This window comes from Chroicocephalus ridibundus, chromosome 4 (assembly GCF_963924245.1).
Source record: "Chroicocephalus ridibundus chromosome 4, bChrRid1.1, whole genome shotgun sequence".
NCBI classification, from domain to species: Eukaryota; Metazoa; Chordata; class Aves; order Charadriiformes; family Laridae; genus Chroicocephalus; species Chroicocephalus ridibundus.
Genome location: NC_086287.1, coordinates 79,686,012 through 79,700,366, shown reverse-complemented (window position 1 = coordinate 79,700,366; position 14,355 = coordinate 79,686,012). Strand labels below are relative to the sequence as shown.

Genomic DNA, 14,355 nt, shown 5'->3' with positions numbered 1-14,355 from the left:
TAAAATGTTAATATTTTCTGATTCTGTTTTCAGTGAACTACAAAATTCTGTTCGTAGGCAAGTGATTGCTGCTGGAACTTTCCTTCATCGGTGAAACTTGCGTGACTTCCACGGTGCATTATGTTGACTTAGTTAATTCACGTTGTGCATAGGGATAATATTATATTTGTAAGTTCAGCTAAATAATAGTTATGCTACTTATGTTGACAAGGCTGCATATTTAGCTACTGTTTCTGTTAATATATCCATCAATTCCACTTGATTTATATTAGCTCTATATTCATGACCACCACCACCCCCCCTGCCCTAAAAAACCCAACTCAGAAATTAAAATGGAGCCTGATGAGGAACATCCAAGCAAGGAGAGTTTGGAGCTGTTGGTTGTTCCGTAATCTCTCTGTATAGCATTTGTCATGGGCAGAATGGGAAGCAAAGCGAGTATTCCTGAGTGGAAGAGTTGAGGCAAAACAGTAATAGAACTTGCCATGTGTTGCTCTGCAGCGCAGAGGATTGGGTCTGAGGTTGATATTCATGCTGCCTTTTTGAAGAGGCTTATTGAAAAGGACAAATACAAAATCCTGATGTATTTTAAAAACATTATATTTTCCTCATTTAGGAAATTATACTTTTTTCCCCCTATTTTCTAAGTTGAACTTGGGGATTAGAATTCAGCTAAGAAACTTTTTTTCCCCCTTCCTTTTTCCCTTTTTCCTCTTTTCCCCTTTCCCTTTTTCCATTCCCAAATGAGACCATGATTTTATACGTCCTTGGTAGTCTGTGCAAGTTAGTACTTATTAACTGAGTGGCATTCATGTGGGTATATGTTTAAGCCTTAAAGTATTGGTTCTCTTGGAAAGTGATTCTAATGAGTGACATTATAGGGTTTCTTATTTCTATGCCTCGGACAGCTTTTAGGTATATGCTTGTAACTTAAAAATTAATTTCTGCAAAGTGACAAGGGGATATGAATGTCAAATTATTTTCTTGCATTGGTAACCGAAACAGAAAGAAAACTAATTGGAACTCGGTTAACAGTTGCAAGTTGAGTGTTCTAGTGTGTTGACTCAGCGTGATTAAACAAGAATACAGTTGTAAAGTTTCTTTTGTTGGTAAAGCAAACAACATGACTGAATATGGCATGAAAACATACTTTTCTTAGTCACGTTTAGGACCATTGCCTAATCTTGAAAACTTTCATTATTCCATTATGTTCTTTGTGCTTATGTTTGATAATCTGTTAAAAGAATACAGCTGGTGTAGGTTGGCTTGCTGATTCTGAAACATGACACTTAATACTTCCTATACTCATACATGCCAAGCATTCGCTTATCATGTGTTTCAGAACTAGCCAGAGGAAACCTTCCATTGGTGGAAGACTGAGCCTTACAGGGAGGACAGGTTTCTATTTGTCATGCAAATGTTATGTTACATTTGTTTCCTGCTCTGCAGAAAAATGATGTGTCTGGGATTTCCCATTCCAATGTTAGCTAATCCTGCTCCTTTGGGAGCAGAAGCTTTGTCACTGGGAGCAGTTTGAGTTTTTTATTCAAAATAGGAAGTATGTATGTTTTGGGTTTCTGTAAATGAAGGAATTCTAAAGCCTTTTGAAAGGATGCAGGGAAACTTCTGGCTTTATAAATATTTTATTTCCATTGACAGAGTATTATTGTTTATCTTTGTGATTTTAAAAATTATTTGCATTCATAACAATGTAGTACGCTAGTAAAGCAGAAAGGACTAGCATAAAACCAAATTAAAAATGCATTTATGGCCATTTCTCTCTAATATGTATGTACCTGAAAGATCAGAATATGTTATTCTCAGGCCTGTTAGCATAGGAAATTGAGTGCTGTGCATTAGGTATTCTGTCCTAGCATGGTAAGTGCAATAGTGCATGTTACAGCTTGCCTTTGAGAGGCAGCTTCAGCGGTAGCAGCTTTTGGTTATGTGCTGATCCTGGAATCCAGTAAGCATTAGAAACTGCTGAGAAATCATCAGCATAGTAATTTAAATGGAAAAAAAGTTGGCAGTATGATCTGAGATGTACAGCAGTGTGTGATTTGGGGAAGAGGAAGCTTGCTAAGATGGAAAACGGTACATAGTGAACAAATACACTGCCTTTTGAGATAAGTGGAAAACCACAGAAAACTTGCTGCAGTACATGACTATTTTAAGGCTCAGTTAATACAGACATCACCCAGTATGCCTCAGTCCCTGTGGAAGAAAATGATGCCTTAGAGCAAGCTTTAAAATTTCAGATTTGAAGGTTCACCTCGATTGCAAAACTGCATAATCAAGGTAACAAATAAAAAAAGCCCAGGTTTTTGAGACAATTACCAGTAAACAAATAAAAACATGCATCCTATATATTCCAAACTCTTACCTTTTGGCTTCAAAAGGATTGAGGAATTTTTTGCCCTTCCTTTTGGGAAGCCACAGCCAATGGTCTCCAGGTCTTGGCTGAATTCTCTTTAGGCAAACCTACGGCAACACAAGTAGAGGTGGATGGGACAGGGATCCCCTTGCTCTCTGTAGCTAGGCAGGAGTGATGCACACTGTCAGCTTCCATTCTGGAAATGTTCTGTTCCCAGCTCTGTGCTGATGGCTTGTAGGACCGACAGCACAGTGTTTAACCCCTCCGAGTCAAAGAAAAGTGAGAAAAGCTGTGGGAAGATGAACAATGAGAAAACAGAATATCAGAAAAGAAATGCTATTTTATGAACACACTCAAGTCTCTTGTTGAGAAAGTCTATGGAAATAGATTACTTGTAGGTTATATGGAAATACATGATTTGGGATACTGAACTAAATTATGTTTATGGGAAAGCGTGAATGGGTACAGAAAAATACTACCTGCTCCCCTTAGAAGTGTGTTGCTGTGTTATGCTCTCCTCTGTTTCAGTCAGAAAAGACAGACTTTCAGAATTATCCTCCTATGTGACAAAAAACCTCTTCCAGCTTTTTTCCCCCCAGACTTTGTAACCATCTCCTCCCCCCGTCATGCATTTCTGGCATGAGACGGTCCTCGCTTGTGTTTTGTTTGTGAGCTTTCCTTGCAGATCTTGCCATCTGAAACAACCTACCTGTGAGTCTGTCTGTCTTGTCAGTCATCAGATCTCCCGTGATCACATTTCTTCTTGTTTCTTATATGTCTCTGCTTATTTCAATTTAATTTTATACTGATAACTGTCTCATTCTGGGAAGTGTTTTTTAGCACACGTGTTATGAAAGATGTGCGACAAAGAACTGCAGTAAAGGATTGCAAATATGGTTTTAAGTACTGGCAGGATTTTGCAGTTGGCTGCCAAAGTACAAGATGGGTGAAAAGCAGAAATGTCAGCAGTGGCCATTGAAATGTAAATGAAATGCTTAATGTGACCTTTCTCTAAGTGTTTGGGTCTCTTGTTCTTTCTCCCCTTCTCAGCCGTGTACACATCACTGAAGCAACATTAAATCACCTAGGCAAAGCTTACGAAGTAGAAGAAGGGAATGGACACCTGAGGGATCCTTACCTGGAATCCATGAATATCAAAACCTACTTAGTGGTTGATCCAAGGGTATGTGTATGTTTTAAACATTTATATTTATTCAAATATATACATACATTTAAAGTGCACAGGTGTCTGTGGTACATACACCTTTTTAATTCCGGAACAGAATTAAAGGATGGTATGAGTCATCTGAGTAGCCTGGATTTGGAACTTCAGATCTGAAAGCACATCCTACTGTTTTATGATAGGACTATTAGTTTGCAGGTAGCAAGTGTTATGCTGAAACCTCTTATGTGGTCCACATAAGGCAAAAATATACATATTTGACTATTTATTTGTGTGAAGTGTCTCTCTCACAAACCAAGGTCAAAAGATGGGATGAAGTCATGAAAGAATACCCGTACTGTGTGGCCACTTTCCCTACAAAATAGCTTCTGGCATCATCTTCCTCACTATCTTAGATGTGAAATTCACCTTCTTTTCAAGGTGTACAGTTAGCAACTGTTGGTTGCCCCTTTAGAGCCTGGTAACTGCAAACACCTGGAGTATTGCTATTTTGAATCGGCTTGTGGTTGATGAGTAAAATTATTTCAAAAGAAGAAAGAATTAAAATTACAAACTTCATTCCTTCAGGATCTTTACAGGAAGGAACAGTATAGAGCCACTTTTAATTAGCAAGAACTCAGTCTTATCTTTGCATGTTTTATGTACTCAACCCTGCAACCCCTCATGTACACAACACATCTCAGAATGGGGATCTGGTCTATTAAAATGGTCCCTGCTCACTTGAGGATTCCTGTGAAGTGTTAAAAATTAACCAGTCACTGATGTATTGGTTTATTCTGTAGGTTTAGCTTCCTTTTAGATCCACAAGGGGTATTGCTGTGTACCCTGTATATACTGCCTGACTCTTCACCTGTGATGTAGGGATAAAATCTAATGTTGAGCCTGTAATTTGTGGGATCTTCTCCCAACCACTGTTTTGATACGGCCTAGTTCAGGAATTGGGAATCGTTTTCCCCTACCGTTGTGCTGACTGCAAGGAACTTGCATCGATTCATGCGATCCTGCAATCTCTCGCATCATCGTAAATAAAGCAGGAAGTTTGAACGTTGCAGTGTTACAAGTGAGGGCTTGTGAAGATAGCTGAAGCAAATGCATCATGTCATGATTTGCTTTAGCTCATTTTTAATTAAATGAGATAAAGGAATTGAAGTTGGCTGACACATTGCTGATACGTGTTTAGAGTCCTACTAAATAGCTAGATTGTATAGTCCTAAACTATTCAAGTACACAAAGCTTCATTTCTTTGCAATTTGTGTAATTTTCTGCTTTCTAAATGAGTGTGTTTTTTCCGTTAGTCCAAACAGTGCGTATCAAATAATCATCTCCCTAAAACAAGAGTTAATGATGGGCTGAAGATGCGGGCATCTGTTCGGATGACACGTTATTTAGAGTCCTGGGGAGCAGCCAGGCCCTTTGCCCACCTGAACCACAGAGAAAGTGTGAGCAGTGACTCTTCAAGTTCGCAAGGAAGGCGAAGAAAGGTGAGGTTTGAAGTAATGATTGTCATCCTACAGCTGCAAACTGCTCCTCGTGACTATGGTGTGAAACTTGAAATCTGATATGGTTTTTGTGGTGGATTTTTCTGCTATTACTCTTGGTCTTAAATGTGTACGTGGAACTGAGAAGGTATCTGTGCAACAACTATTTCTGCCAGAACTTAACAATATTCAGACTCTGCCAATCTCTAGCATGCTGTAATCATAGTAAACCTTCAAAGTAAAATTTTGAAACTTTTTTCTCTGATATTTTTACATCTTGAAGTCCTGCTCACTACATGTGGTTTTGGAAAAATGGTTATTTGTCCCAGCCTCCAGATGCACTTAACATTTACTTAAAATGTATAGAAAATAAACAGTCCCTCCACATGCTCTGCCTGCAACAGGATCTTATCAGAAAAGAATTTTTAAGGTTAAGAATTGTTAGGAATTTTAAGATTTTAAAATTTAAGAAAACTCATTTTTCCTTCCATCTGCCCTTCCCAAAAGCTGAAAGGAGGAGATGTGCATGCTTTTAGGTGTGCTCCTGGAGGCATAGCAAGGCTGTACTGATCGTTGTGGACAAATAGCTGAAGTAAATTTTAAATTAAGTATCCATCCATTCAGGTTTGTGGAATTGGTTTGCAGTCTACTTGCCTCTGCTGATGTTAGTTATTTCAGCATGTGGAGAAAAACAAGAAGGAAGATCTGTTCAATTGTTTTCTACCAGTATTTTTGGTCAGAAAGTGCTCACATGTTAAAGCAGAAAACATTGCTGGCAAGAGTTGATTTTGATAAATTTTTCTATTTGAGAGTGGTTCTTGATTTTTATTTGTGAATAAAAATGGTTTTGGCAGCTTCATGAAGTTTATTTTCAATAGTTTTTTGCCATTTACTGAGTATGTAACTTATTCTTAATTCCTTATTTGATTTAGGAAATACCTTTGTGTACCACTGGGCGCCAGAGAACTTCTGACAGGTTTGTCAAGTACTTTCTTTTTTTAACATATATGATCCTGTGCTCCTCTTGCAGTTCAGTGTACTGTAAGCATGTGTTCTTTTGGTCAATTAATCACTGTATGTATGGTATTCCTGCATTAGAAATGTTAAGCTAAATTTTTGGCCTTCTCAATTCACATTTGTTAGTGTTAGCAGACTCTAAAAGGAGCTCCCCCTTCATCTCACTGGCCCCTCAGTCATTCGGGCTGCGTTTTGCTATATGGGGTGTAGTGGGATGGAGGGGAGTAGGGAAGTAAGAGACCTCAACAGCAGTGGAAAACACATTAAAACACCTCGTATATTGTATAAGTGTATATATTGTGACCGCTTGTGCTACGTCAGCTTTTAGTTCTCTTGCTCATAGATGCTAGATTTGTTTGTAAATATTATAGTACAAAATAAATACAGTTTAACATAATATTATAAGTACTTATGTAATATATTTTACAAGGTATGTCTTTGGTTAGTGGTGTTCACTTATGCCATTGTAGGGTAATAAAAAACTGGCCCTATATACAGTGGCACCTGTACCACTGAGTTAACTAAGTAGGTGATTTTCACTTGCGTAACAGTCTCTTAGTTTATCAAAATATTGTCTTTAAAAATGCATGATTTGAGTTAACTAGAGGAATGCTTAGAAAATTGCTTATGGATGTATATGTTTATCAGTTTGGAGCATTCTTGTTTAACTTTCCCCTGGTAGCTTACCCCACTTGTGTATTGAGAAGGTTTGGTCCTCTGTAGCCATTAATTGTTTCTGAATAGCATTTGTGACATGGACTTTGTTTCATTCTCAGAAATTCATCCCAGAAGGGAAGGATAGAGGAAGATATTTATGATGAAATGATGTCAACCATTGAGGGCCTCAGTTCAACTAAGTATGCAGTCTTTTATTTTTTTCTTCATATTTTCTTTGAGAACAATCTGCATTCTCAATTTTAAGTCTAAATATAAAATTTACTTCTCAAAAATGAAAAGTTACCAGGATTTTTGTCTTGCCTTTGTTTGGTCTTTGTATTTTACTTTAGTTCCTTTTTGTTTTTAATTTGAATATAGTGAGAGTATTACTGCATTATTATAGCAAGAAGCCATGGTTAGTCTAGCTGTTCAATGTGGTATAGTATTATGAGATAGCAAAATTATTGCTTTGTTTCTCGTGACTGTCAAAATAACGAGCCAAACTGCAGTGTAGGATGGGATAGGAAGTTAATGTTGGTGTTCTGTTTATTAAAATAACTGTCAGGAAATGGGGTGCAGTCCTGAACAAAACCTACGTATAAAGTCAAAACACAGTTTTGGGGGTAATAATAAAATTGCTTTAGTGTCTGGCTCACTGAAGGAAAATGGTCTGTCAGTAGCAGGTGGTACATTTGGCATTATATTTGCATTTGAAAGCAGACAAACACAGGCAATGTTGTTGTTTGTTTGTTTTTAAATTGAAAATACAATATTTAAATTGCTGTCAAAAGTAAAACTGTGCATTTGAGAAGAAAAACCCTTTCTTTAATTTTCTTTCTTTATTTTAAATTATAACAAGACCGTTATCACTGTACCTCAGCTATTCCTCATAGGGGCCTGGTATTATTTGAGGGAAGTTTTTGGAGTCTGTGAGCCATCTCTAACATCTGCTATTGTACTTTCCTACTTGTAAACCTTAGGGAGGGTCTGGGGTTACATTATGCATGTAACTGGCAGACGCTGCTGTCTGTGAGAGTGTTCTGGATCTGTCTGTCAGCTACAGAAAAACATAACCATTCATATGTTATGCTATGAAACAGAAAGACCTTGCAGAACTGTCAAATATGTGTAAAACAGTGGCACTCTCACCCTGTATACTGTGGAGCCTCAACTATGGCGATGCTTTTGCATATCCTCCTTGGCCTGGTGCATATATTTTGTAACGTGTGTCTCTCTGAATGCAGTCCGTGGTGTGGCAAATCCGATGACTTCTGGGGATTTTCACTGATTTTTGCAGAACCTGGTCTTGAAAAAGAGGTTGGTAGGAGCAAAATAATCCTTTTTGGTCTCTGACTTGCACTTCAGAGCAACATAAGAATATATTTGAAACTGTCTGTTTTTTTCATTCTGAAACTGGATTCGGGAGGTGGCTTCACATCCAAAGAGGTTTTGGTAACTAATGGAAAGCAGATCTCATGATTCAAGTTGGTAATTTTTCCCTGAGAATGCTAATTCTGTAGATTAAAGGAGATTGTCTGTAATCTGTGGTTAAATTCTTGCCATAAGGGAATTAGTAGGAGTTTGGCAACTTTCCCGTAAGAACTTCTCTTAAAAGTAACTTGGTATTTTTTAAAAAAAAAAAAAAAAAAAAAAGTATTTCTGCATCCATCATGAAAATACAATGCTTTCTCTGGTTGCTTTATTGCAAGTGCACAACTACAACACTGTTATTTGTTAGGTACAGTGCACTTTTTCTGTTTGAATAACTGTCCTTTAATTTACTGTGCTGTGGTGTACTGTCTGTAGCTACTGGGGTGTGTGTGTGTATTCACTTTAGGTTTACTTCTGTGTATATCTTTTTTTTTATAAGGATTTTGACTATGTGCATCTGTGAAGTGCTGATTTATATACTTGGTGGATTTCCCTCTAGGTTTAAAATTATCCTTTGGACTGGTCTGTTTTTCATGACAGATGTTCAAGTGAATTTTATTTGGTGGTTTTTCTTTTGTTCTTTTTTAGTTCTAGGTATATTTTTAACAGTACAGTATAAATTTGCATATATGTGTCATCACAAAAATGTAACAAATTTTAAAAGCCCCTGGACTTATCCTTAAGATTTATTGTAATCTGTGTTTCAGTATCGCACCATTCCTATTCTAAAACTGAAGAGTTACTTCGCATGTGCCAGTTTTGTGTTCCTCTGTATATTTCTAATACAGATGTTTATAATGCCAAAGTAAGTGTCAGTATTTTTATAAGTTATAATTCAAATTAACCAATAGCTAAAGTGAAACTCATATGCATAAAACTTTTTAAAGTCTTTTGGAGTTCCTGAGGATTTACATTTAAGCAACATACACCTCTTAGGAGTAATTTACCCCTTAATAAAGGAATGCATTTATGTTGTTGGCATAAGAGCCTAGATATCAGTATGAAAATAAAATAGAAATATTTCTTTAATATTGTGTTTGCTTAGTACACATAGGGAGATGATCAGTTAAGTGAGAAATACTATTTCATAAGAATAGTTGGCTGTAGGCACATTGAGTGAGCAATAGAAAATGGGACTAACTGGTTAAAACGTGCTCAGTGATCCTTTTGTCTGTAGAGATACAAGGAGGGAACTTTGAGCTGCTTCTCATACCTCTGAGAAAGCAGATGTTTGATTCTGAATGTTATGCCATATTTGTTTTTCATGGCTGGTACAGTGCAATTTCCATGTGGTTTATGCATGGGGTAGTGGTTCAGGCTGTCAGGGAGGTGTAGAATATTTTAAAGTCATATTTGTGCAGCAGAGCAACAATAACCTGTGCAATGTTATGGTCATCCAGTGCTACTAGAAGAAAAATTGTATTTAAATTTAGAGAAGCACTGTTAGCAAACAGTAGTCTGAATTGTGGTTTGAAAATGTTTTTCATTTAACACTGATTTGTTTGATGCTTTCCCTTCTGTTTAGAACTGCAAAACTAGGAATTTCCTTTGGCATTGTTGGAGTCATCATTGTACTTATTTTGTTTGTGTGCTTTGCTGAGAAATGTATGGTAAGTTTATTTAAAAATAGTTCCTGTTTCCAAAAGTGGATGGATGTAATCGACATGGTCTATCTTCTAGGATGATGAATTATGCTGTTAATTTCAACAGGAGTTATAGGAGCCTTGAACCTTGAACTCAGGTTACTAGAGGATTTAATTGCCTGAAACAGATTTTCATGTCTGAAAATTTTCACTATAATTCAGAATTATTTGAGAGCCAGAATAGATGGGTAGGAGGGGGGAGGAAGATATTAACACTTGCTGAATGGGGTTGGGTTTTTTAAATTGATTTTTATTTTTATATTTGTCCATAATAGTAATTTTGGTTGTAAATCCTGATATTTTCTGTACCAGAAACAAAATCAAAATACGTTTGAATGCAAGATTAGTTTTCATAGTCATTTATAAAGCCCCATGAAAATTACAAGTATATGAATAATTTATTGGCAACAGTTTCATAGCTGTTAGAATTCTAAATTCACCATTATATCAATTAGGACACTTTGCATTTGTAGTTCCTCTTTCTTTGCATTATTAAATGCATGCAATTACTGTTTAAAAAAATGTAGTGACCTAGGGATAGCCCATAGTGACATAGAGTTCAATGATACAAAATAAAAAAAAAAAACAACTCCTTCTCCACTCCAAGAACTGTCTGGAGGCAGGGGTGGGAGAGGGAAGGGATTTTAGAGTTCCTTACACTCATCAAATCTAGGTTGTGCTAGAGCAAGGGTGAGAGGGAATTCTGAAGTTCTGCTGAGAACATGCCACCATCCTCCTGTTGCAGAGTGGTGATGGTGCTCTCCCAGGAAAATGGCCACAGAAAGAAACAGTCTCCTACAGAGCCAGGTTCAAGTTGTGTAAAAGAGAAAAGAAAAAAAAAATGTAGTCTGCACATGGGATAAAGTTTTAGGATTAATTTAAAAGTAGAGTTAGATAGCATGTATGGTCATGTGTATATATATATATTTATATATTCATATATATATTTTTTTATATATATATGAGTGGATGGATTTTTTTATATATGTGCATGTATATATGTCTATATATAGAGAGAGGTGTGTGTGTATATAGGCATGTATGGTTTCTACATATGAAAAAACACATGGAAAAAAAAAATTCCAAGAGTGCAATTGCATCAGACTTGAGTTTTAGCTGGGAATGTTTTGCTATAGCATTGTTAAATAATGCTTGCAATTGTTAACAGTATATGCTTTGCTAGATGTTTTTGTCTATAGCAACAAATGGAGGATGGCAAGAAAGGGGGCTGTCTATGATTGGTTTTGATTTAGTCATCTGAAAATGTAGTTCAAATGTAACATTATAGCTCTATAACTAAAAAATACAACATAGCTTGACATGATATTTTTATTAATATAGTTCTAGAACTTTCAATTAGATCATAAATTGTATTTTTAAAGAATAAATTCAGAAAATTTTAGCACCCAGCCGCATTGAAATAAGGAAGCATTATCTCCATTTTCAGCGGTGGAAAGGCATTAGGCATTTAATCTGAATGACTAGATTGAGTTCTAAATTAGGATTCCAATGAAGACTCTTAATACTCTCCTGCAGAGAAAAAGTATTTTATATTTAGAAATACTTCTTCCTATGTATCCAAAGTGTTACCCATGTTACTGAAACAAATTAATTTTGTTTACAGAAGTGCTGCTCAGAACGGTGGCCTTCCCTGCGCCATCTTTGTGCCATCTCAGAAAAGGTGGAAACAATGCCTTTACTTAGACTTCCGTTAGCAATCATCACTATAGGTGCCTTGCTGATTATAGCCATTTTTAATTTGGTAAGTAATCACATTATGTTTATTCTGTGAATTTTGTGTAACATCCACAGATTAAGTAACTTCCTGTATTCTTTTCAAGTACCTTGCTTTTTTGCTGCTTTTCCTAATGTATGATTCATGAGTTGAGGATAATGGATATCCTCAAGGATATCCACAAGGATAATGCACAATGCCACGTAAAAGCATTAAAAGTAAAATTTCCCGGTTTGTAGAACTAAAAGTTTCTGTGGTAGATTTGAGTTCTGTTTTATATCACCTTTTCTTGCTTTCAGGATGGCATTTATAATTACTGTTGATTGTAACCATCATCACTAAGACTGTCTTCCATTTTTTTTTTTAATGTGGGTATAAATGTTTGGCTGCAGTGGGTAGAAGTTTGAAGCAGTTTACAGTGCTATTTGCACTAGCTAGTAATATTGCAGGTGAAGGAGGAAAGAATATAGCTTGACTCTTAAAACCAAAGACATTATGGGTAGTTACTGCTAGCCTAAGATGCAGACAGAGTCTGTCTTTTAACTTTAGTTTGCGTATTGTATTGCACGTGGGGTACATATATTTGAAAAACAACCCTTTGGAGTAACCTCATGCTCAAGACCACTCTGTTGGTTTTGGTTTTTTTTTTTAAACGAGCTTTATATGAGATACCATGTTAACAGTTACACCTGTCTGATAGCTAGCTGCTAGAAGTGATGTCCTTCTGATCCCACATGTTCGGTCTGCCGTTATTATGATGCCATGGGGAGTTTATTCTGAAAGCTATGCTGCAGAAAATACTTAATTTTCTTTTCCAGGGTTGTTTTTCTGCTGGCTTAGGTCCTTGAGTTGACTCACAGTGGTGTCATGTGGACACTACCAGAGACAGCCTAAAAGAAAACAGGAACAGCAGCTGTGAAACTGGGGGGCTGAGACAGAACCACATGTTTGTTCCAGTTAGCTGTTACATTAACGTAGCCATAATGTGAAGCTTTACCCTGAATTTAAAAATGAGCAACTAAATACTTCACAATTTTAACTTTCTTTACCTTGTGTGTGCATATATGTTTAATACAACCATATGGGATATCATTGTATTTCAACATTTATATTGCAGTAGCACTGAAAGGGAAACCAGATCAGGACTCATTGTGTAATATATGGAGAAAAATCTTAAAATTAGTGACTACCTGCTAACAAGTTTGTATGATGATTTTCTTGTTGTTTTCTTTTTTTTTTCCTAAATAAATCAAGACTACTGAAAAGAACAAACCTGCAAACTTCACTGGATCAAATGAGCTGTGTGCTACCACTTATGTGAGTAGAGTGCAGTCTTAATTTCTAAGATTAAAATTAAATGCGTCTTGGATGGTGTGTATAATATAGATGGATGGCAGCATTTTCATATCTTTTAATTTTTTTATACAGATAGAATTTTTAAATCATTGAACACAAAGACTGACTTGTGCCACAAGGAAGTTCTAAGGATATTTTCTATCATTAGCTATGGCTTTACTTTTAGGGGATTTTCAAAGGTCTGGAGTACTCATGGATAAAGCTTGAAGTCTTGGCTTATTTTGGTTCTCAGCAGCTTTGAAAGGTGTTCTGTAGCATTTCTATGAGGATAGATTCAGCACTTAATAATGACACAAAAGGATTATTTCTGAGGGTTTCATTTTTTCTCTCTTTAATTCCAAAGTAGCATTCTGTTTTGAGATCATCCAAATGTTTGGGATGCCCCTTTTTCACCTGGCCGCCCCTTTAGATGACGGACACGTTTTTGAACCATGAGGTTGTGTGAGGACCCTTTCATTCAAGTCCTTATGACAATTGATAAGTTACACATATATAATGCACATTGTACTCATCTGGTAATTTTCTGTTCTTCCATGTCTGTAAATCAGCCTTTTGGAAACACAACTCAATCCTGCGTTGAGGAAACTGTAAGTAGTGAATACATGTTACGTGAAAACCCAAATCTTTGAATATTGTATATATTGCTGGCAACTGGCAGGTTCTGTTGCTTTATAGAACAGCTTTTTTAGGCATCTGACAGCCGAAGAGTTCTTAATGAAATCAAGATGTTTCATCTGCTGTTGCTGTGCTGAATACGGTATGGCTTTGCAATTTTTTGAAATTTCAGACTAGATCTAAAACTTTGAGGAGAAAGCAGTAGAACAGGATGATGATTATGTTCAAGTGTGGGAGGTGAGAGCTGTACTTGGCAAGTGTTGCAGTAAAGTATCTTGATAGAGTGAAAGGGTTTAAATGGCCAACAGACCTGTGTCAGTGTTCTCCACGTAGGGGTTTCTTTTCAGAGGTTTGGCTTCAGGGTTATAACTCTAAGTGTTCGTTACCTTTTGTAGGCTAGACTCAATGTCTTTAAGGTGATAGAAGTGATATAATATGTTACTATACAGGCTCTGATCCTGAGTTGTTGTGGTTTTATTCACTTCAGCAGAAACATTAACTGTTTAGCTAAGACTCTCCAGACCTATGGTAGGTCTGGGCTATTATGGGTGAAAAACTCTGCTTTGTACATAAAGAGAAATAAACTCTTGAGGAGCAGAAGCTGAGGTAATTTTAGAGGTGTTTGCAGACTAAAGTATGTGAGCTCAGCATCTTATACCTGTGCATGCGGATGGAGGGAGCAATCCTGTCTCTGCAACGCACTTTGTACCACCTGACAGTTTTAATGCGCCCAGCTGCCTGCTGCCTTTGGACGCCATGCCTGAACTGTGACTTCTCTGGGAAATTTATCAGTAATTCCATTGGATAATGACCCTCGCCTGATAATGCTTATTAGCATCAAAGTTCTTATGAAGGAGCTGTGTCTA

General features: G+C 36.7%; 1 protein-coding gene across 3 annotated transcripts in view; it reads left to right on the top strand.

The window, feature by feature from the left end:
- ADCY7 (adenylate cyclase 7) overlaps window positions 1-14,355 on the top strand; it is a 67,992-nt gene that overhangs the window by 44,463 nt on the left and 9,174 nt on the right. For 2 of the 3 annotated variants that reach the window (XM_063334384.1, XM_063334385.1), the window contains 10 exons: window positions 3,425-3,557; window positions 4,853-5,038; window positions 5,968-6,011; window positions 6,829-6,909; window positions 7,954-8,026; window positions 8,848-8,945; window positions 9,666-9,750; window positions 11,408-11,545; window positions 12,773-12,835; window positions 13,423-13,461. In XM_063334384.1, coding sequence (XP_063190454.1) covers window positions 3,425-3,557; window positions 4,853-5,038; window positions 5,968-6,011; window positions 6,829-6,909; window positions 7,954-8,026; window positions 8,848-8,945; window positions 9,666-9,750; window positions 11,408-11,545; window positions 12,773-12,835; window positions 13,423-13,461 — 940 coding nt within the window. The remainder of the gene's footprint in view (window positions 1-3,424; window positions 3,558-4,852; window positions 5,039-5,967; window positions 6,012-6,828; window positions 6,910-7,953; window positions 8,027-8,847; window positions 8,946-9,665; window positions 9,751-11,407; window positions 11,546-12,772; window positions 12,836-13,422; window positions 13,462-14,355) is intronic. The other variant, XM_063334386.1, reaches the window with a different exon arrangement.